Below are 22788 nucleotides of genomic sequence, written 5' to 3'. Positions count from 1 at the left end.
AGTGGAGATTTTTATGTCTCGTACACCGCTGTATTCCCAGCTCCTAGAACACCGCCTGGTACACAGGAGGTGCACGGTAAATGTTTTTCGGATGTATGAATGGAAGCCCAGAGTCGGTCACTGTTCTTAGCGCTGGAAATGTGTCAGAGAAGCCGTTTCGGGTGTACAGGGACCTCAGGGAGTTAGGAATACAAAAGAGGGGGCAGAGGGCACAGGCCTCGCTATGAGCCCTGATTATTGGGGTGCTCGCACTGGGGAAGAGGAAACTGGAAGCGAGTTTAGGGAGACCGCTGCACAAGCAAAGGCTGGGAAGGCAGACAGTGAGAGCAACCGGCGTAGTTTCAATAGGCTCGAGAATCCACGCCCACTGTGCGTGCGCCGAGCTCCGGGAGGGGCAGGGGCCCGGGGCGGTGCTACGTGGTTGCGTCACGCGCTGCACGTCGCCGCGCGCCTGCGCTCTTTTCCACGTGCGAAAGCCCCGGACTCGTGGAGTTGTGAACGCCGCGGGCTCCGGAGCCGCACAAACCAGGGCTCGCCATGAAGCCAGGTCAGGCTGGGGTGGGGTCCGGGATCAGGGACGGAGGCCGGGCGGGAATCTGGGTGCCAGGCCAGAATCGGAGGGGTGGGGCCTTGGCCTGGGGGCAGGGGTTCTGAGCACGGATCCAGTCTCCTGTGGGAAGGGGGATCCTGATTCCAGGAGGTCTAGGGGTTTGTGACTGGCTTCGGAGGTCACGGTCGTGAGTCGAGGAAGGCCTTGGGCCTGGCATTGGGGGTCTTGACCTGGGGTTCGTCTCATTGAGGCCGTCTAATAGGGATTTTGGATATTGGGCAGGAGGCGGCACTCAGGAGTCTTGGACTAGAGTCTGGATCCCGGCATCTGGAGTCTTGGATCGCTGGGCGTGTTTTGGGAATCAGTCTTGGGTCGGAGATGGAGAGTTCCTGACCTTGGGTCCTGGAGATGTGTGTGGGAAGCCCCTATTTGCCTTCCCTGTCGCTGCCACCACCACCATCCCCTTATCCCCCAAACCCAGCTTTTCCGAGTGGGCCGGAGCGGAGGACTCCTCGGTTGGCCGTGTGCGGCAGTCTGGCTCACTTTCCCGCCTTCTGCACTTACGGGGGGCGGATCCCCAGGGATGGAGTGGAGATTTGGGGACTAAGATTTCCACCTCCGGGGCGAGACTTAACAAGCTCGGCATTAGATTGGGGTAGGGGGGTGGGTGGTTGTCACAGGACGTAAGTGGTTTTCTTTCGATTTTCCATTAGAGTCTGCTGAACCCACTGCCTTCATGGTGGAATGAGGAGGGTCCTAGCTTTGACAGAAGGGCCTCAGTTCAGTATTTCAGTTCTGGCTCAGCTTCTTAGCCTGCAGTGTGACCTTGGGCAAGTGGCTTTACCTCTCTGAGCCTCTGTTTTCTCATCAGTAAAATGGCGCTAGTTAGGATTAAGCGACGTTTAAAAACAAATAGCAGTGTTTGAAATAATAGTATTGGCTCTAATTGTTACCTTTATCTTTCTCAAAGAGAACAAAACTAGAATCCTTCTCCGTGGTGTCTGAGCACTTCCTCCATCTGACCTGCCCAACCTCCACTCGTCTGTGTGAGAACTTGCTTCACTGAGTTTGGAGAATTTTCCACCATGGCCCAAAGGGTCTGTTTTCCTGGAACAGGCTTTATTTTTCTTTTTTGTGTGTGTTTGTGTGGAGAGATTGGAGTCACCTGGCAGGAGATTTGTGGATCCGTGCCCTTCTCCCAAGCTCCCTTTCTCTTCCGTGTTTGGGGGCTCTCCTGATGAAGTGAGGTGAGGGATTGTAGGCCAAGTATCTCTCCTGTTGAGATCCTGACTTGCCTGCAGGCATCCTGGTCTATGATTCCCTCAGAAATGGAGGATACCCCTTCTTCCAACCTTCCTCCGTTGTGTGGTAGAATGTGAAGTTGTAAAAGTTGTCAGGTGTTAGCTCTTTTTTTTTTTTTTTTTTTTTTTTTTGAGACGGAGGTCTCGCTCTGTCGCCCAGGCTGGAGGTGTAGTGGCCGTTCTCAGCTCACTGCAAGCTCCGCCTCTCGGGTTCACGCATTCTCCTGCCTCAGCTCCCGAGTAGCTGGGGACTACAGGCGCCCGCCACCTCGCCCGGCTTAGTTTTTTTTTGATATTTTAGTAGAGACGGGGTTTCACGTGTTAGCCAGGATGGTCTGTATCTCCTGACCTCGTGACTGTCCCGTCTCCCTCCCAAAGTGCTGGGATTACAGGCTTGAGCCACCGCGCCCGGCCTCAGAGTGTTAGCTCTTTAGTAAGAATTTTAGGTCTGATGAGGGGAAACCCTTGGGAGCTTTTGAGCAGGGGGCGTGGTGCAGTCTTGACATTTTAAAAGGGATTCTTTTTCTTTGGCCTTCGATGTGTGAAAGACCTCAGGGTGGCCAATGTGAAAGCAGGCAAATCGGTGGGAAGCTTGTTGCTGTAATTAGGAGGTGTGTGTGGACCAGGATGGAAGCAGTGGGACATGCTGACAGTTTTAACATGCTTTTGAAGACAGAACCAACAGATTGTATGTGGGATGTGCAAGCAGAGTCAAGGAATAACCAAGGGTTTGGGGGTGTGTAAGCTAGGATGGGAATTTGCCATGTTGAGATGGGAGAAGGCTGTGGAAGGAGAGCAGATTTTAAATCAGGGAGTTTGTGGAACCCCCTCCTCCCCAAAAAAGAACTTAGTGGAAAAGTTTGTGTGAACATGGTGTTTTTTCTGAGGATGGGTGCTTTTTGGATACATTTTCCCCAAAAAGCTCCAGGACCTGAAATGAGATGTTTGTATCTGGGATTGAAAGTTTACACTCCTGCCCACTCCGCCCCGTGCAACATGCCAATACTCCTTTTTATTAGCCTGTGGTTGAGACTTTCATAACCTAGCTGTGGCATACTCCCCTAAATGAAGGTCCTGGCTTTGGAAACTGTTGGAGGGTTTGGGCAGAAAATGATGAGATCTGAGTGCTATTAGGCACATGGATGCAGCTGGAAAACCGTCATCTCAGCAAACTGTTGGGAAGAATAAAAAACCAAACACCGCATGTTCTCCACTCATAGGTGGGAATTGAACAATGAGAACACTTGGACACAGGAAGGGGAACATCACCACACCGGGTCCTGTATGTGGGGTGGGGGGAGTGGGAGGGATAGCATTAGGAGATATACCTAATGTAAATTACGAGTTAATGGGTGCAGCACACCAGCATGGCACATGTATACATATGTAACAAACCTGCACGTTGTGCACATGTACCCTAGAACTTAAAGTGTAATAAAACAAAACAAAACAAAAACAGCACTTATTAGTTGCTGTGTGGAAAGTGGACTGTAGGGGGATAGAAGATAAAAAGTGAACAACTCTTGGTTATGTTCTGGAGTTTTGAAAAGGAAACTGTTCATTTTAAAAGATCACATTAGGAGTAGCTATTCAAAGTTACATTTTCGCCGGGCGCGGTGGCTCAAGCCTGTAATCCCAGCACTTTGGGAGGCCGAGGCGGGTGGATCACGAGGTCAGGAGATCGAGACCGTCCTGGCTAACACGGTGAAACCCCGTCTCTACTAAAAATAAAAAAAAAAAAACTAGCCAGGCGAGGTGGCGGGCGCCTGTAGTCCCAGCTACTCGGAGGCTGAGGCAGGAGAATGGCGTAAACCCGGGAGGCGGAGCTTGCAGTGAGCCGAGATCGCGCCACTGCACTCCAGCCTGGGCGACAGAGCGAGACTCCGTCTCAAAAAAAAATAATAATAATAAAATAAAATAAAAATAAAAGTTACATTTTCATCGTTAATACCATTAAGGTGCATGAGGAGGGAAGAGGAGACTCGTTCCCCTGAGTTTGAGTGATGATGTTCAAAGTAGGTGCCAGATAGTGTATATGTGAAGTGCTCTGTGTGTACAAGGCATTTAATCTTTACAGCCCTATAGGATGGGCACTGCATTTTTTTATTTATTTATTTTTGATACTGAATCCCTGTCACCCAGGCTGGAGTGCAGTGGCACCATCTCAAGTTACTGCAACCTCCACCTCCTGTGTTCAATTGATTCTTGTGCCTCAGCCTTCCAAGTAGCTGGGATTACGGCCATGTGCCACCATGCCTAGCTAATTTTTTTGTAGAGACAGGGTTTCACTATGTTGGCCAGGCTGGTCTTGAACTCCTGGCCTCAAACTCTCCACCTGCCTGGGTCTCCCAAAGTGCTGGGATTACAGGCATGAGCCACGGCACCTGGCCTGGCACTATATTGTTCCATGTCTTACAGATGAAGTTTTCAAGACCCCTGTGAACCTTCCTTACTCACTAGGGTGGAGAGTGGCAACAACATTGCCAGTCTCTCCATAAGGGATACTTGAGGGGAGTGACCAGCGCTTCCCTGGTCACCAGCTGATGGATCACGTGCTTTCTGAACAAACAGAGGGTGCTTTCTCCTTGAGGCAGGGCCCAGGGTTTAAGAATCATCAGCACAGTGCTCATTTAACATTTATTGAGCCCATACTTCGTGCCAGATGTTGTGCAGGGTTTTGGGGATGCGGTGGTGACCAAAACAATTAAAAATCCCTGCCCCTTTGGAGCTTGATCTTAGCGGGGGAGGCAGGCAGTAATAATATTAAAAATGCCATGTGTCATCACTGATTTGAAGGGAAATAAAGCAGGGTAAGGGTACGATGGCCAAAGTAGGCCCTTCTGAGGAACTAACATTTTATCATAGACCAGAATGCAGTGAAGGAGCGAGTGAGCCGTGCACATGTCTGCAGGAGCCGGGCAGTGGGGACAGCACGTGGAAAAGATTTAGAAGCTGGACTGTGTATGCTTGGTGGGGAAGAGCATGGGACCCAGCATAGAATGAAGTCAGGGAAGTCAGCACAGGCCAGATCCTTACAAGGATGATTCCCAATGCGGGCTGCACCTTGGAGTCACCTGGAGAGCTTTATTGAGGGGAAGACCTTGCGCTCAGAGCAATGAAATCAGAATTTAAAGCCTAAGGATTTTAGGCTTTGATTTCAGGCTTTGTAAGCCAGGGAAAGGAATTTTTATTTCGTTTTGGATGTGGTGGAAAACCATTGGAGGGATTTGCGCAAGGGCATGATGAGATCTGACTTGCTGTTTTAAACACAGCATGTATTAGCTGCTGTGTGAAAAGTGGACTGTAGAGGGAGTAGAAGATTAAAAGTAAACAACTTTTGTTATGTTTGGAAGTTTTGAAAATGAAACCGTTCATTTTAAAGATTAAATTAGGTTAAAAGATACATTTTTTATCTGTAATACCATTAAGATGCATGAAGGGTTCGTAGGATAAGATCATAATGTATCTGTACAAAAAACATGAGCAAACTTATTATTGAATAGATTACATCATGTGAGATAATTTTAAACCACTGGTTTTCCAACTATTTTTTTTTTAACTTGTGTGATTTAGTACTTCTGAGTTTTTGAAACCAAATCGCAGAAAATATTGAATCTGTTAGCACCAGAGTGCTGTTTTAAACATTGTTTTGTGCTAATGGTGTTTGCTGTCCTGAACTGGTAAGAATAAAGCCTATATGAGTCTATCATTTCTTTAACATATTATTTCTTACTGACACGCCGCAAACTACTTGTAAAGTGTAGCCCATTCTTTAATGGCAGTTTGTTCTGCTTTTTCTTGTTTTTCCCCTGAGCGGACAGGGACGTCTTTAAGCTTGGAAGCAGGGAGATGAGTTAGGGATGACATCGTGCTGTACTCCCCTCTGTTGTGGGGCTGGGGTTGACACTTTTCTTCCAGCTCCAAGGTCAGGAGTGGGAGGGTCTGAAGACGTTTCCAGAGTCTAGGGGACCCTGTTGTCCCAGCATGTGCTCATGTGCAGGGGCTCACTCTTCACAGTAATTAATATTGACATGGAATGAATTCTGTGACTCTGCTATGCAACCAAGGAAACGAGGATATTAACAGTAACCTACATCTACTCACGTACTCCTCCCCTATCCCAACCCCCTATTAGTATCTCCTTCCCATTTGCCAATATCATGAGTTTTGCATTTCTCATTCCCTTGCCCCTTTTCTTGGGCAACGTGATTGTGGCTGGGTGTGGTGCCTGACACCTGTCATCCCAGCACTTCAGGAGGCCAAGGCAGGAGGATCACTTGAGCCAGGAGCTGGAGACTAGCCTGGGCAACATAGTGAGACCTCCATCTCTACAAAAAAAAAAACTTAGCCGGGAGTTGTGGCACACACCTGTAATTTAGCTACTTCAGAGACTGAGGCAGGAGAATTGCTTGAGCCCAGGAGTTCAAGGCTGCAGTGAGCTATGATTGCGCCACTGCTCTCCAACTTGAGGGGCAGAGCGAGACCCCATCTCAAAAAAAGCACTAAGCACAAAAAGGTATTATGATTTTCACATTAGTCTGTTGTGTATAACTGAAGGTCATTTTCGTGATCTTGATTGTGAATATCTTCTATTTTATTTGTCCATTCTATTGATGGACATTTGGGTTAGTCTTCGCTTTTCTTTTGTTGTGGACATTCTTGGAAATGTGTCCTGCTGTACACGGGCACACGTATTTCAGGTTTCTTGCCTGAGAGGTATTGCTGGGTACAAGGTGGCTTCACCTCTCAAGCTTCATTGCCCTGATTCCTATTTTTGTTTCCACCACAGGTTTCAGTCCCCGTGGGGGTGGCTTTGGCGGCCGAGGGGCTTTGGTGACCGTGGTGGTCGTGGAGGCCGAGGGGCTTTGGCGGGGCCGAGGTCGAGGTGGAGGCTTTAGAGGTCGTGGACGAGGAGGCGGCGGCGGTGGCGGCGGCGGTGGAGGAGGAGGAAGAGGTGGTGAGTAAGGTTGGCTAGGGGTTATGGAGGAGGCCTTCCTGAGGCGGGGAGTGGGGAGGGCGGAGATTCAGGATCTTTCTCTCCTGTTGTACCTCTCCTTTATAGGTGGAGGCTTCCATTCTGGCGGCAACCGGGGTCGTGGTCGGGGAGGCAAAAGAGGAAACCAGTCGGGGAAGAATGTGATGGTGGAGCCGCATCGGCATGAGGGTGAGTGAGGAAGGCAGGGAGCTGGCTGGGCTTCGGGGCAGGGAGCGGCGAGGGGGCCTCACCACTGCTCTGATCCCCTCACCTAGGTGTCTTCATTTGTCGAGGAAAGGAAGATGCACTGGTCACCAAAAACCTGGTCCCTGGGGAATCAGTTTATGGGGAGAAGAGAGTCTCGATTTCGGTGAGAACTGGGCCCCTGTCCAAGCCACCAGGGTCGCAGCTGAGGGTGTAGCCAGTAGTCTGTGTCTACCCTCACCCTGTGTCCTGCACATGACAGCTGGAGGATTGTCATAATATGCAAACCACACTGTCTGTTCCCTTCCTAATCCGCCTTCTGTGACTCCCCACTGCCTTCAGGTTAGACCCCTGAGTCTTCACTGTGGCCTCCAAGACCCTGCGCATTCTAGTTCCCCCTGCCTGGCCCCCGGCCTTGTCTCCTTCACTAACCATCTGACCAAGTGTCCTCCAGCCACCCTGGCCTTGCTCTTCCCACTCCCAGCTCTGTGGGAGGCTGCGTCCTTATCATCTGCTTCTCCAGGCTGCCTCACACCACTCTGCCTGTCAAGGCCTTGGGGCCTTCCTAATTGCTTTCTCTCTCCTGGGAATGTCCTTCCTCAGATAACTTGAATGGCCCCTTGCCTCCTTCAGGTCTGATTTGGAATCTGCCTTTCAGCCCCTCCCTGGCCCCCTTTCTCATTTTCACCTGCTCCTTTCCCTGCTTCCCAAACTTCATGTCTTCTTTCCTGACTTTGTCTTCTCTCCTTAACACCTGTCACCATCTCATATGCCATGTTATATTTAGCTAGTTCGGTGAATACTTACGCCTTCTGGGCAGGGATCCTTGTCTTGTGTCCCCAGCGCCTACAGCAGGGTCTGGCACACCGTAGATGCTGGCACAGTGCATGTTTGTTGAACGAGTGCTGGTTTTACTGTTACTCTTTGTGTTTATTCTCTGTTGCTGCCCCTTGAGTCAGTAACCTCTATGAGAGGGCAGCGACGGCATGTGCATGGTCACTGCTCTGTACTCACGTTGAGTTCTTGTGCAGTGATAGGACGGCCCAGTTCCTTTCAAGGGTCCTAGGGTTAAGGGCAGTGAGGTCCTGCAGAAGAGCCTAGCACTGACTTCTGTCCCCATCTGTCATCTAGGAAGGAGATGACAAAATCGAGTACCGAGCCTGGAACCCTTTCCGCTCCAAGTTGGCAGCAGCAATCCTGGGTGGTGTGGACCAGATCCACATCAAACCGGGGGCTAAGGTGCTCTACCTCGGGGCTGCCTCGGGCACCACCGTCTCCCATGTCTCTGACATCGTCGGTCCGGTGAGTGAGTGGATGGAGAGTCAGGCAGGAGGCAAAGGCTCCCTCCCCTCTGCCAACCTGGAATAGCAGGGTTTGACTGCTTGCCTTCACTGTGTGACTTAGGGCCAGGCCTTTTTCTGTCACAGTGCCTGTGAGTAAAAGGAGCCGCTTGAACCAGATAACGTCATTCAACCTCGCTCCTGGGTTCTTGGCCTCAAGGGAAGAGATGTGGGTATGGGGTGACCAACGTTAGAGAGACAGCTGGGAGTATAGATACCAGACTATTTGATTTGATGGGCCTCTTTAAAATTTTATGCTGCTAAAACCTGCTTTTCTGGTTTCTTTAGAAAGAACCAGGAGATCTCATGGTTTCTGAGCCTGTATAGGCTTCCCATTTAGAGGGCCCCTGGCACCCACATGTCCCACTCCATTACCCTTTGTTACTTTACGTGTTTATAAGCTATTAAATGTAGTGTCTTAAAGCCTCAGGCTTTGGCCAGACGAGGTGGCTCATGCCTTTAATCCCAACATGTTGGGAGGCCGAGGCAGGTGGATCACCTGAGGTCAGGAGTTCAAGACCAGCCTGACCAATATGGTAAAACCCCGTCTCTACTAAAAATACAAAAATTAGCAGGGTGTGGTGGCTTGTGCCTGTAGTCCCAGCTACTCGGGAGGCTGAGACAGGAGAATTGCTTGAACCTGGGAGGTGGATGTTGCACTAAGCTGAGATTGCACCACTGCACTCCAGCCTGAGCAACAGAGCGCGACTCCGTCTCAAAAACAAAACAAAACAAACAAACAAGAAAACAAACTGTCAGGCTTTAATCAGGCAAGTTACCTAACCCATCCAAGCCTCAGTTTACCTCTCTGGAACATAGACTTGTGAAGATTAAATGAGTTAATTTCTGAAAGGTGCTTACAGCAGTGATTGACCCATGGTTACATCATCTCTGTGCCTTGGCTTCCTGGCTTTAAGCCTGTGTTGGGAGCCTGGGCTCTCAGGCAGATGGGATTGGGTTCTTTGGGTTCTTTTGCTACTTGCTGAATAACCCTCGACCGGTGACTTATGTCTGGACCTCAGTGTATTCGTGTGTAAAATGGGCATGATAACAATAGTCATTATATGGTAGGGTTTTGATTTGGGGGTTGGAAGAGATGCTGTGTAGAGTGTATGGGCCTAAAGTAGGCACTCCATGCCTGAGAACTAGCATCATTGTTGATTCATTTTTAATTTATTTTAGGATGGTCTAGTCTATGCAGTCGAGTTCTCCCACCGCTCTGGCCGTGACCTCATTAACTTGGCCAAGAAGAGGACCAACATCATTCCTGTGATCGAGGATGCTCGGCACCCACACAAATACCGCATGCTCATCGGTGAGGGGTCTGGGGGTGGCCCCGGTGGGGTAGGACAGGCCACTGCAGGCTTCCTGGAAGAAGCCAGTGGACCCCTGATTTGGATGGAGTTGGAGTGGATGAGCAGACCTCTTGAGTCTCCAGGAATAGAAAGGGGTAAGGGGAGCTAGGTGAGGTTGTAGAGGTGGCAGCTTGACTTCAGAATCTTGGAAGCCACCCTTGGAGGGCCAAGCTCCTCTCCTTCAGTCTCCTCCCCATCTCCTAGGTCTCCTGTACTTCCTGCCTCCTGTATTTATTACACTGCCCCTGCATAAAAAGCCTCCTTTCGGGGGTCCTTATCATTGGCTGGTGAGAGCATAGCCCAGAAAACGAACTGAGCATGGCTTGACCTGGAGGGGCCCATTGTGAATATTAATGACTTTGTTTAAAAAAACATGCAAAGGTATAATATAAAAGTTGAAAAGCCTTATAAACCACCCCCAGAGGTAACTGATGAGAACAATTTGATGTCTGCTTTTCCCAGGTTTTGAGTAATCAGTTTTCATTATACCACCTTTTCATTTCTGAAAAGTCACACTGCCTTAAATACATTATTTTTCATTCTGCTTATTTTCTTTCTGTTTTTTTCCCCCATGCACTCATACCATCCCCTTTGTTCTGCGACTTGTTTTCATTTCACGGTCCTGCAGACTCTCTTCCCTATAAGTGCTCACTCACTCTTACTTGTCTTTTTGATGACGTGTCTCTCCCCACCAGACCCGGGAGCGTCTCGAGGGCAGGGTCCGGGTCTGACTCGTCTCTATGTCCCCCACGCCCGGCCCAGGGCTGGCCACAGAGTAGGTGGCAACCATGGTTTCCAAGAAGAGTGGATGAATGATGTGACTGTGGGTTTTGGACTCATCTTGGGATACTGGAGGGAGGGGGACCAGTGGAGGTGGGGAGTGAAACTGGAGGCAGGGAGAATCTCCCAGGAACCTGCTGGTGATGGGCATAGGCCCCTGGGAGGGTCTGGGATGATCTCTGACTCCAACTTGTAACTGCTGCCCCTTTCTCCTTAGCAATGGTGGATGTGATCTTTGCTGATGTGGCCCAGCCCGACCAGACCCGGATTGTGGCCCTGAATGCCCACACCTTCCTGCGTAATGGAGGACACTTTGTGATTTCCATTAAGGTGCGGGGTTTGGAGGAGTCTAAGATGGGGTGGCAGTGTTCTAGGGAGGTATCTTCTCTATCTGTATCTGTCAAATAGCCACCCAAAACAGAGGGACCAAGTTTGCAAAACTATAGCTTTGGATTTAAAGAGACGGGAGAATGCAGTGGTCAAGTGCAAAATTGAGTCTGACCATCTCATTCCAGCCTGCTGTGTAACTGAGCAAGTTACTTAACCTATATGCCTCAGTTTCCTCACTTGTGAAATAGAAATACTAATCTTTTTCAGGGTGGATGACAGGATCAAATTTGTCAATATATATGAAGTGTTTAGAAAAGATCCTGGCCTAGAATAGATACTAGATAAAAGCTAGGTGCATCTTTCACAACGTTTTATTTAGAAATAATGGAGGACTCCCCCATCACCCTTCACAGGGTTCACCATTTGTTAGCCTTTTACTACATTTGTTTTATTATTCTCAACTGCATTACTACTATTATTAAAGAAGAGGAAGTAGAAATAAACCAAACAATTCCTGGGTATAAAATGTAAGCACTGGCTTTTAGATAAATAGGACTGTTTGAGGCTTCCTGCTTCAAATCCAAAGCAAACTAAAACCTTTTTTTTTTTTTTACTTTGAGACAGAGTCTCGCTGTGTCACAAGGGTAGCATGAAGTGGTGCAATCTCAGCTCACTGCAACCTCCGCCTCCCAGGTTCAAGCAATTCTTATGCCTCAGCCTCCCAAGTAGCTGGGACTATAGATGTGTGCCACCACACCTGGCTAACTTATATTTTTAGTGGAGATGGGGTTTCGCTATGTTGCTCAGGCTGGTCTGGAGCTCCTGAACTCAGGCAATCTCACCGCCTTAGCCTCCCAAAGTGCTAGGATTACAGGCATGAACCCAGCCAGAAACTTCTTTAATTAAGCCCTTTTATCACATTTCCTAAACCCAAGTGTCTTGGCCCTTTTTATGCAGCTATCACAGAATGCTATAGAATGAGTAATTTATTTTTTTTATTTTTATTTTTTGAGATGGAGTCTCACTTTGTTGCCAGGTTGGAGTGCAGTGTTATGATCTCAGTGCACTGCAACCTCCATTTCCTGGGTTCAAGCGATTCTCCTGCCTCAGCCTCCCGAGTAGCTGGGACTACAGGTGTGTGCCACCACAGCTGGCTAATTTTTGTATTTTTAGTGGAGACAGGGTTTCACCATGTTGGCCAGGATGGTCTCGATCTCCTGATTTCGTGATTCACCTGCCTTGGCTTCCCAAAGTGCTGGGATTACAGGTGTGAGCCACCACGCCCAGCCTTAGACTGGGTAATTTATAATGAACGGAAATTTATTTGGCTACCAGTTCCGAAGGCTGGAAAGTCCAAGATTGGGGGTCTGAATCTGGCGAGGGCCAAATTGCTGTCATCCATTGGCAGAAGGGTGAGAGCAAGATAGAAAGGGGGCATAATCATGCTTTTAATCAGGAACTCACTCTTGTGATAATAGCATTAGTCTATTCAGGAAGGCAGAGCCGTCATGACCTAAATCATCTTTCAAAGGCCCATCTAAGTTCTGTTGCATTTAAGCGTTAAGGTTCCCACACATGAACTTTGGGGGACACATTAGAAGCACAGCACTGAGTTTTACTTGAATTAACAATGAAAACATCTGGTTTAAAGAGCACACAAGAGGAAAACAGCCCAAAGCCCTGTTGTAGACATCAGTCAGTCCTTTCTCCTCTTTAGGCCAACTGCATTGACTCCACAGCCTCAGCCGAGGCTGTGTTTGCCTCCGAAGTGAAAAAGATGCAGCAGGAGAATATGAAGCCGCAGGAGCAGTTGACCCTTGAGCCATATGAAAGAGACCATGCTGTGGTCGTGGGAGTGTACAGGTGAGCAGGGGCCCAGCAATACACCAAGACAGACATCTCTGTCCCTTGCACCCTGAGTGCCATGATCCTGGGGATCCTTCTTCATCACGTATCTTCCTCTCACAGGCCACCCCCCAAGGTGAAGAACTGAAGTTCAGCGCTGTCTGGATTGCTAGAGATGTGTGTTGATACTGTTGCACATGTGTTTTTCTATTAAAAGACTCATCCGTCTCCCATGTCTGCTGCTCATTCCTCCCCTTGACCTGCTGACACAGGGCGCATGCACCCTTGGTTAACTTTGCGGGGTCGTGGGGTAAATTCTCACCCGGTCACAGAGCACATGCTCCGTTTGTAGCTGCCTCTTGCGCAGCCGCAGCCCGGATTTCGGTTCTTGGGTGGGATTGGTAGCTCACTGCACATGCGTACAGGTAAGCGGCCGTTTCGCGCAGGCGGAGTGGCAGTCTGGGTCACGTGAGGGGAGCGGAGAGGGCGGGATGGGGGCGGAGTCCAGGGCGTGGGGGGGCCGGTTTGTTGTGGTCGCCATTTTGCTGGTTGCATTACTGGGTAATCGGGGCCCTGGCTTGCCGCGTCTGCCGGATACCCTCAGCCTGTGGGCAGGTCTGAGCTCGGGCTCCCCGAGCAGTTTGAGTCCCCTTGCCCGCTCCCTCAGGTAACGGCGCAGGGACGGTGGGGCTGCACGCGGTCGCAGGGAGGTGGGCAGGACGGGATCCGCCCTGCCCGCGTCGCCGCGAGACTTAGCGCGAGGCCAAGGGAGGAGAGGAGGGGGGTGGCGGGCAGGTGCGGGCCCTGCCTGGCTATTCATAGTTGAATTCCTGGAACCGGCCAAGCCCGAGGGAGCAGTTGCGGGAGGGAGGCTGGGAGGGGGTAGCTGGGCCCCACTCCCGCCCTTTGTTTGGGCTCGGCTCCGCGGGCCGCTTCTTCGTTGCCTAGCAACAGCTGCCCTAGGCTGTGATTGGCTGAGCTCTTGGCACCAGCGACCAATGGCACAGTTGTTGCCATGGCAGGTGCCGATTGCCAAGCTCAGTCGGGCCCCGCCTGCCGGTCTCGGCAGGCCCAGGAGGGCCTCCTGGGTGGGGGGCGGGACGCCGGGTCCCTAGGGGCTGGTGGCCACTCAGGGTGGGGCGTGTCGCCCCTCCCCCGTCCACCTGCTCCACTCTTACCCCGCGTGCCCCGGGCTGACCCTTGTCCCCTCCTCTCCCCGCCCCCGGTGGCAGCGGCGGCTGCTGTTCTCACCCACCGGGCCGCCCGTCCCGCTTGCCCTCCCTGCCGCGGGGCCGGCCGGGCCAGGGACAGGCGGTCGCCTTTTCAGCGCTGCCACCGCCGCCATGCTGGCCGCTCGCCCACCCCACTGGGGGCCCCACCGCGCCCCAGCCCCCCGTGAGCCCCGTGCCAGCCCTGACCCGGGTAGGGGGGGGGCTGGGAGAGATGGCCCTGGTGTGGGAGGGCCCCGGAAAAGAGGTTGTTTTGGGGGGAAGCTCCAAGGGTGGAGGAGTCGTGGAGCGGTGAGGCATGGAATAGGAGAAAGGGATTTGACATGGGGGAGAGAATGGCCCACTGGGGAGAAGATTTTTGCTGTGGCTGACAACTCTGGGAGGAGAGAACCCTATGTGATACTTGGGCATTTGGCTTTGAGGCCCTGTAGGAGTGGACACAGTTGTGGAATGACCCTGGTATAAAGAGGGGTGCCTGGAGAAGGGTCTCTGGTAGGAATATTAGGCAGTCTGTGTGTGTGTATGTAGGAGGGCAAGGAAGCAGTGTAGGGGAGAAAAGATGTTCACTCTAAACTGTGGGAAGAGACACCTTCTCCCGTCAGGAGGAGTGGGCCTTGATGGGGATGGGGTCTTGGAGTAATATGGGGAAGAACCCTGTTGTGGCAGGGGGAACTGGGATATGGTACAGGGAGACTGCCTGGAAGGCTGGTTCCTAATATGGAGGACCTGATATAGGGAAGCGGTCTTGGCATGATATTTAGAGGGTCCCCTAGGAAAGTTGTGCCCTGGTAGATGAGAATGCCGTAGAGATAGGACTCTGTTCTATAGAGGTTCTCAGATAACTTTGGTGGGGTTGGGAGGTCCCCAAGGACGCTGATGTGGTTTCAGGGCTGCAGAGGATTCTGCTGTGGTTTGGGAGGGGAACACTCATGTGGTTTGGGAATCCTAGAGTTCTCTGGGTTGAGGGAATCTACTGAGAAGGATAGATCTTGAAATAGTGGCCCTTGCTGTACTACGGGCTGAGATCCTAATGTTCAGGGAAGACTTTAGAAGGGTGGGATCTTGTGTTAGGGGCTCTAGGGAGGGCCATGAGTAGTAATGACAAAAGAATGAAGCCTACTCCTCTGCATACTGTCTGTGGTTTCTATCTTTTTTCTTTCCCTCCTCCGAATTATTGGTGTCTTCCTGTCCTCCTTTCCCTGTGATGGCTCATATCGACCCCTGCCTGGCCCCCAATCATTGTCTTTTATGTGTTCTCTTTGTGCTGCCTTAATCATTTACTTGGTCATTATTTGTCGAGGGACTGCTGTGCCACCCCCCACCTGGCTGCCACTTCTCTGCCCCTTTTCTTCATTGCTACCTGTTGCTCTGTTGTGCCTTTTCCTCTTCTCTCTGTTCCCTGCCTTTCTCATGCCCACCTCTTCCCCGCCTGGCACTATTCACATATCCCTTGTTCCATGTTATTTTCCTACCGCCTCTCTGCTCTCAGGTCTCAGCGGCGGTGGCAGCCGAGGTGCAGGATGCAAGAAGGCGCCCCCCGGCCGGGCTCCCGCTCCAGGCCTCGCTCCCCTGCGGCCCTCTGAGCCCACCATGGCCGTCCCACCGGGCCATGGTCCCTTCTCTGGCTTCCCAGGGCCCCAGGAGCACACACAGGTACGCGTTCAGCTGGCTCCTCACCTGCCTGGTGGTAGGGGGAGGCTGGGGATAGAAGGGTCTCCAGACCAAAAGGTAGTGTGGTTGCCCAAGACAGTCTCCTGGGCACATAATGGGTACCATGGGATTAGAAAATAACAGAGGAGTTTTCAGGCAGAGTCAGGGTTTGGAGAGGTTGGTTCAAATCCTTACCCAGTGGTTAAATTACTTAGATTCTCCATACTTGAGTTTTCTATTCTGTGAAATGAGGCCAATAATGATACCTACCTCACCCGGTTGTTGTGAGGATTAAATGAGTTAATGCTATGCATGTAGAATGCTTAGAATGGTGCCTGGCGCATAGTAAATGCCCAATAAATGCTCACTAAGAAAAGTTCAGAGTGAAAGATCTGGAGGGGGTGAATGGGGAGGGGGGTTGAGTCTAAACGGTCTTGAGGCCAAGAGGCATGGGTGGTGCAGGGCAAAGCTCTCCAAGGCTGGAGGCAGTGAAGGCAGTGACATGCAGAGCTTGAAGCAGGATGGAGTGGGAGGTCCAGGGGCCAGATCCCGATCCAAGAGTCTTGGGGTGAAAGAACTGTGCAAAGAGTTGGTGGGGGTATGGATTGGGGCCCAAGGGATGAGGGTAAATTGAGATAGAGGAACTTCAGAGGATACCCAGAATGGCTGGCTTCACAGTGAAGAATGGGGAGGAACAGAGCCCAGGTTTTCCGTATGATCTCTCCCACTGAGGTTAGAAAGGAGTAAAGATGGGGGTGAAAGGTCCGGGTTCACTCATTCACATCACTGGTCTGAAAGAGTATCCATTGTGTACCAGGCCCTGCTTTAGGCACCGGAGGTACAGTAAGAACAAGAGAAAGTCTCAGCCCTGGGGGAGTTTCTTTCCTAAACGGGTGGAACAAATACAGACAGCAACCAAATACATGATGCGCCAGCAGCCCTTATAGTTCTTCCCCTTGAGGTTGGAGGTAAAGGCCTGTCCTCAGTGCCCACCCCTCACCCTGCACTGCAGGTATTGCCTGATGTGCGGCTACTGCCTCGGAGGCTGCCCCTGGCCTTCCGAGATGCAACCTCAGCCCCGCTGCGTAAGCTCTCTGTGGACCTCATCAAGACCTACAAGCACATCAATGAGGTGGGCAGGGGCTGGGAGATCCTGGGCTGGGTGCCGAGGGTCTTGGCTGCTGGCATGAGTCACTCACCGGTCCCCATCTCCTGGCTGGCTGGCTGGGCAGGTATACTATGCGAAGAAGAAGCGGCGGGCCCAGCAGGCGCCACCCCAGGATTCGAGCACCAAGAAGGAGAAGAAGGTCCTGAACCATGGTTATGATGACGACAACCATGACTACATCGTGCGCAGTGGCGAGCGCTGGCTGGAGCGCTATGAGATTGACTCGCTCATTGGCAAAGGCTCCTTTGGCCAGGTGTGGGACACCCCCCTCTCCCACCCTGATCCAAGGCCCCACTAACACTGACCACACACCCAGTGGTTCAGTGGCTTCAAATCCCATGCTGGGCCGCTCACCCTAGCCCACTTAGTGTCCCTGTGCCTCAGTTGCCTTTTCTGTAAAACAGTTTAAATAACAAGACTCAACATAAGGTGGTTGTTATTTCACGTCCAGCATTTCCACCAGTGCCTGACTAATGGTGTGCACTCAACTGCGAAGTGTGCATAGTGTTCTCGGTGGGCCTCCTTGCCTGGAGAGAGAATGGTGCCTGGCTCTGCCCTGCTCCCACCCCTTTCTTGACATGCCCTGCCCCAACAGGTGGTGAAAGCCTATGACCATCAGACCCAGGAGCTCGTGGCCATCAAGATCATCAAGAACAAAAAGGCCTTCCTGAACCAGGCCCAGATTGAGCTGCGGCTGCTGGAGCTGATGAACCAGCATGACACGGAGATGAAGTACTACATAGGTGAGGCCTGGGACTGGCAGGTCTATGGGCACCTGGGATAGCGGGAGCTGGAGCCAGTAGGGATGGGTCACACCCCTGCCCCACCCTCAGGAGGAGGCTGATATCTTCAGAGCAGGGTTTGATCTGTGCTTCACTGACATCAGTGATTCTCCTGCTGCTTTTATGATTTTTGTCCTATTTACTTGGTAGTGGTCAGAGGTTACTGAGTGCTCACCAAGGGCCAGGCTCTCTTGGAAGCGCTTTATGTGAGTTAACTCACCACAGCCCATAAGGGGAAGGGCATTATTACCAACATCTTGAAGATGAGAAACCCGGGCTTCCATCCTAGTTTCTTCTTCAATAAAACAAAACAAAAACAATCAAAAAAAGGGGCTGGGCGCGTGGCTCACGCCTGTAATACCAGCACTTTGGGAGGCCGAGGTGGGCGGATCATGAAGTCAAGAGATCGACACCATTCTGGCCAACATGGTGAAGCCCTGTCTCTACTAAAAATATGAAAAAATTAGCTTGATGCGGTGGCGGGCACCTGTAGTCCCAGCTACTCGGGAGGCTGAGGCAGGAGAATCGCTTGAACCTTAGAGGCGGAGGTTGCAATGAGCCAAGACCATGCCACTGCACTGTAACCTGGTGACAGAGTAGACTCTGTCTTAAAAAACAACCAACCAACCAAACAACAATAACAAAAACAAAGGAAAAAAGAAACCCAAGCATTCAAGTGCTGTCACTTGGATGAGGGGGCGGTTTGTACTAATTGAGCTATAATTTGATGAGGCTGTGGACTCCAGAGCTGTTACTCTTAACATCTGTGCCAGTCTTTCTCCTCCCTTAAACTGATTCCTCTTAATGGACATAAACATCACAACATAATCATAAACAGCAAGTGGATTTTAAAATGGTTTTGTTTGAAAGGAAAACGTACATCCTTAAAGTAAATGGAAAACTAGTGTCCTTTGCCACAAAAATGAATACAAGGGAGATGAAAGCAGTGTTACGAAATTAAAGGAGGAAGTGTAGAATGTGTTAGAGCTAGTAGTAACTAATGAAACTTTCTCGTTTGTTTAATTGGAGGGTTTGACAGAGACGTGGAAAGAGCGTTAACTTCTTGTGTGAATCTAGTTGTTTGTTAGATAAAAAGATGTTGACTAGCAGATGGTACCCCTGGGCACAGCATGTGTGGCTAGTGATCAAAGAGTGTTGTATGACCCCAGGCCACCACCTGCCCTCTCTGAGCCATTTCTTCTCTGGCCCATTTTCTCCCCTCCCTCGCAGTGCACCTGAAGCGGCACTTCATGTTCCGGAACCACCTGTGCCTGGTGTTCGAGCTGCTGTCCTACAACCTGTACGACCTCCTGCGCAACACCCACTTCCGCGGCGTCTCACTGAACCTGACCCGGAAGCTGGCGCAGCAGCTCTGCACGGCACTGCTCTTTCTGGCCACGCCTGAGCTCAGCATCATTCACTGCGACCTCAAGCCCGAAAACATCTTGCTCTGCAACCCCAAGCGCAGCGCCATCAAGATCGTGGACTTCGGCAGTTCCTGCCAGCTTGGCCAGAGGGTATGGGGCAGCCCGGTCCTGGGAGCAGGGCTAGTGCTTTGGGTGAGGCAGGGCCAACGGGAGGCTTAGGGGCGGGGCTTGGCTGGGATGGGATTATTAGGAGCTGCTGGAAGTGAAGGATAGTGCTTGGGGCGGGGGGTGTGGATATACTGCCCACTAGGATGGGGAGGGTGAAGCCTGAGGGGGCAGGGCTCGTTTTGAAGCTGCCAGATGTGAACAGGGTAAAGTTGGGTTGGGTTTGAGCCCTGGGTGCTGCTTCACTAAGTTTTTGTATTCTGTGTTCTTAAAGCTGGGGATGGAGGTGGAAGGCTTCAACTTTGCAGCTCTGTGTGAGCTGCCACTAAAAATGACAATAGTATAGGGCTTGTGGAATGTCAGCCTCTGCCAGAAAGGCCTAGGATCAGGGTTGGGGGTGGAGATCAGGGTCTCTTTAGGCCAGCAGGCTCCCCAGATTGATAAACAAGATGGCACCAGTGGCTCCCAGAAAACTGGTGCTGATAATGGCAGGATTTGCAGCCTCAGTGCCCATTTTGTCAGCAAGAGGCCTGTCCTTAGTTGGGTCCTCTTAGCTTTGGGGGTGTCAGTGGGACCAGTAGGGGAGGCTGGGACCCTTGACGATGACCCTTTTCCCAGATCTACCAGTATATCCAGAGCCGCTTCTACCGCTCGCCTGAGGTGCTCCTGGGCACACCCTACGACCTGGCCATTGACATGTGGTCCCTGGGCTGCATCCTTGTGGAGATGCACACCGGAGAGCCCCTCTTCAGTGGCTCCAATGAGGTGTGCCCCCAGGAAGGGGTGTGCTGGAGGTGGAGGGGGTGGAGCCTGGCTGGCCTGATGACCCTGACTTCCACCTGCTCACAGGTGGACCAGATGAACCGCATTGTGGAGGTGCTGGGCATCCCGCCGGCCGCCATGCTGGACCAGGCGCCCAAGGCTCGCAAGTACTTTGAACGGCTGCCTGGGGGTGGCTGGACCCTACGAAGGACAAAAGAACTCAGGAAGGTGCGGCCCCTGCCCCACACCACTCCTCCCACCCCGTGGCCCCTCACTCACACTTGGGGCTCTCTCCCCCTGCTCCCTCTCCCTTGTGTCTTTCCCTTCCTTCCTGTCCCCCTTGTCTGTCCTTTTCCTTCCTCCCCTGCCCACCCCATCTCCCATCTCTCCTTCCCACCCCACAACTCTTCTTAGCTTTTCTTTCCACTTTCTCTCCTGTGCCTCTGTTTCCCCATGTGTGTCTCCCTGCCCCTCCTGCCCACTGACGGCCACTCTCTTGCCCCCCCTCCCACCCCCTCCCTGCCAGGATTACCAGGGCCCCGGGACACGGCGGCTGCAGGAGGTGCTGGGCGTGCAGACGGGCGGGCCCGGGGGCCGGCGGGCGGGGGAGCCGGGCCACAGCCCCGCCGACTACCTCCGCTTCCAGGACCTGGTGCTGCGCATGCTGGAGTATGAGCCCGCCGCCCGCATCAGCCCCCTGGGGGCTCTGCAGCACGGCTTCTTCCGCCGCACGGCCGACGAGGCCACCAACACGGGCCCGGCAGGCAGCAGTGCCTCCACCTCGCCCGCGCCTCTCGACACCTGCCCCTCTTCCAGCACCGCCAGCTCCATCTCCAGTTCTGGTGGGTGCCCAGGTGCCCAAATGGGGTACAACAGGGGTGGGGGCTGCTCAGGTTTGGCCTGTCCTAGGGAATCTCGTTACTGGGTCTTCACACAAGAGCTCTGAAACTGTCTGATCCTGAACTCGAAGATGACGTGTGGGATGGGAGAGCTCCAACTGGCCCTGACACAATCTCTGAAATTGGGCTTGAGCTCAGGTCCCTGAAACTGGTTCTGACTCTAAAACCCAAAACTGAATTCCAATCTAAAATCTCAAAATTGGGCCTGGTTCTTCAGGTGGGCTCTGATCTTGAAGCCTGAACCTGAGCCTGGGCCACGAACTTCACTCAGCCATCCCAAAACCCACTTGCTACCTTCTCTCACCTTATGCCCCTTCACCTCTCCTCCCTGGCACTTCCAGGAGGCTCCAGTGGCTCCTCCAGTGACAACCGGACCTATCGCTACAGCAACCGATATTGTGGGGGCCCTGGGCCCCCTATCACAGACTGTGAGATGAACAGCCCCCAGGTAATGTAGCTTTGGGGGCTTTGGAGGTGGGCAGTGGTGCCTGGGGCTTAAGGACTGGGGTCTCCATCATCCATGGCTCCTTTGCTTTTTTAGGTCCCACCCTCCCAGCCGCTGCGGCCCTGGGCAGGGGGTGATGTGCCCCACAAGACACATCAAGCCCCGGCCTCTGCCTCATCACTGCCTGGGACCGGGGCCCAGTTACCCCCCCAGCCCCGATACCTTGGTCGTCCCCCATCACCAACCTCACCACCACCTCCGGAGCTGATGGATGTGAGCCTGGTGGGCGGGCCTGCTGACTGCTCCCCACCTCACCCAGCGCCTGCCCCCCAGCACCCGGCTGCCTCAGCCCTCCGGACTCGGATGACGGGAGGTCGTCCACCCCTCCCGCCTCCTGATGACCCTGCCACTCTGGGGCCTCACCTGGGCCTCCGTGGTGTACCCCAGAGCACGGCAGCCAGCTCATGACCCTGCCCCCTCCCTGGGGCCCCTCCTGAAGCCATACCCCCCCCATCTGGGGGCCCTGGGCTCCCATCCTCATCTCTCTCCTTGACTGGAATTGCTGCTACCCAGCTGGGGTGGGTGAGGCCTGCACTGATTGGGGCCTGGGGCAGGGGGGTCAAGGAGAGGGGTTTGGCCGCTCCCTCCCCACTAAGGACTGGACCCTTGGGCCCCTCTCCCCCTTTTTTTCTATTTATTGTACCAAAGACAGTGGTGGTCCGGTGGAGGGAAGACCCCCCTCACCCTAGGACCCTAGGAGGGGTGGGGCAGGTAGGGGAGATGGCCTTGCTCCTCCTTGCTGTACCCCCAGTAAAGAGCTTTCTCACATGCCTGCCTGAGCGTTTGCAGGGCCTCGGCTTCCCTCACCTGACCCTCAGAGGCCTGGTGGGGAAGGGGGTTTGTGGAGGGGGTGCTGGAGGAGCTCTGTGGTGTGGAGACGTCTCTTGTGGGGAAGCTGTGGCTCTTGTTGCAGGCATGGGCCTGCAGGTCTGGGGCACCAGCATTCTAGATAGATCATGGATAGGATCCTGTTAGTGGATGGGAGCCTGGCCTACATTTGCCTTTTCCTGGGTAAACAGACTGAAAGGGTAAAGGCTCAGCTCTGGCCTGTCTCTGGGAAACAGGTACCCTAATAAGCCGGGACGTCCGCAGAGCCAGCACAGGAGTGGCTCCTCAGGCCAAGCAGGCGTCCAGTAGCCGCTGAGTACACTTAGCAGGCTTTGTTGGCGCCAACTGGGGAATAGGCAGACAAGAGGTACGGACCCTGCCCCCACATGTGTACTCTCCAACCGTTTGGAATCATCGCGAAACAAAGTGTTTTGAGATTCTAAGGAAAAAAGATTTTCCCGGGGTTCCAGGTAAGTGGTCCTGTTTCCATGGTAATTTGGAAATGTACGTCTCCCAACCGGCCAATCAAGAACTGCCCAGTTCAAAGGGTACCGTCTCCCACCACTGGGGCGCAGCGCTTTCTGGGAAATGGAGTTCTACTTAGCAATCGCTTTCTGTGGTGTCGGGGAACTACAAGAACCAGAGTTCTTTTCGCTCAGGCTTGGGGGCGGGTTTTCAGGCAGCCAATGAGCAGTCTGAGGTAGCCGGGTCCTGGATGTTCGTGGTGTTTAGGAGGTGGAGAGAAGACCGTGA

At 52.6% G+C, this 22788-nt stretch overlaps 2 protein-coding genes across 7 annotated transcripts; both read left to right on the top strand.

Annotated features, from left to right (window-relative positions):
- The first annotated feature begins 423 nt into the window (after positions 1-423).
- On the top strand, positions 424-12908 carry FBL (fibrillarin rRNA 2'-O-methyltransferase). Its single transcript, XM_017887504.1, has 9 exons — positions 424-547; positions 6641-6808; positions 6914-7015; positions 7102-7196; positions 8162-8332; positions 9553-9685; positions 10723-10835; positions 12553-12698; positions 12804-12908. The coding sequence occupies exons 1-9, from the start codon at positions 538-540 to the stop codon at positions 12826-12828; spliced, it is 963 nt and encodes a 320-aa protein (XP_017742993.1). The 5' UTR covers positions 424-537; the 3' UTR covers positions 12829-12908.
- A 108-nt stretch (positions 12909-13016) lies between these two features.
- Positions 13017-21978, top strand: DYRK1B (dual specificity tyrosine phosphorylation regulated kinase 1B). Of its 6 annotated transcripts, none has more exons than XM_017887502.1 (12): positions 13017-13347; positions 15399-15562; positions 16572-16691; positions 16792-16980; positions 17323-17470; positions 18740-19026; positions 19660-19806; positions 19891-20031; positions 20330-20365; positions 20450-20645; positions 21044-21150; positions 21244-21978. In XM_017887502.1, exons 2-12 carry the CDS (start codon positions 15500-15502, stop codon positions 21613-21615), a joined length of 1806 nt encoding a protein of 601 aa, XP_017742991.1. In that variant the 5' UTR covers positions 13017-13347; positions 15399-15499; the 3' UTR covers positions 21616-21978. The 6 variants fall into 6 exon arrangements, with proteins under 6 accessions (XP_017742991.1, XP_017742989.1, XP_017742992.1 ...); XM_017887498.1 differs by lacking the exon at positions 13017-13347 and adding an exon at positions 13733-14102 and having other exon boundaries at positions 21244-21975; XM_017887500.1 differs by having other exon boundaries at positions 20330-20645.
- The last annotated feature ends 810 nt before the right edge of the window (positions 21979-22788 follow it).

The sequence above is a fragment of the Rhinopithecus bieti genome, unplaced genomic scaffold, assembly GCF_001698545.2.
Source record: "Rhinopithecus bieti isolate Rb0 unplaced genomic scaffold, ASM169854v2 scaffold_15776, whole genome shotgun sequence".
Classification (NCBI taxonomy): Eukaryota; Metazoa; Chordata; class Mammalia; order Primates; family Cercopithecidae; genus Rhinopithecus; species Rhinopithecus bieti.
Note: the sequence above shows the minus strand (reverse complement) of the source record. Positions and strands in the feature narration are given on the sequence as shown.

Bases quoted from the DNA above. Each gene is read 5' to 3' on its own strand.
- FBL (XM_017887504.1), top strand. The intron at 7,197-8,161 runs GTGAGAACTGGG...TCTGTCATCTAG, and splicing joins AGAAGAGAGTCTCGATTTCG to GAAGGAGATGACAAAATCGA. The intron at 8,333-9,552 runs GTGAGTGAGTGG...AATTTATTTTAG, and splicing joins TCTCTGACATCGTCGGTCCG to GATGGTCTAGTCTATGCAGT.
- DYRK1B (XM_017887497.1), top strand. From the start codon at position 14,024: ATGCTGGCCGCTCGCCCACCCCACTGGGGGCCCCACCGCGCCCCAGCC. The intron at 14,103-15,398 runs GTAGGGGGGGGG...CTCTGCTCTCAG, and splicing joins CCGTGCCAGCCCTGACCCGG to GTCTCAGCGGCGGTGGCAGC. The intron at 15,563-16,571 runs GTACGCGTTCAG...CCTGCACTGCAG, and splicing joins GGCCCCAGGAGCACACACAG to GTATTGCCTGATGTGCGGCT.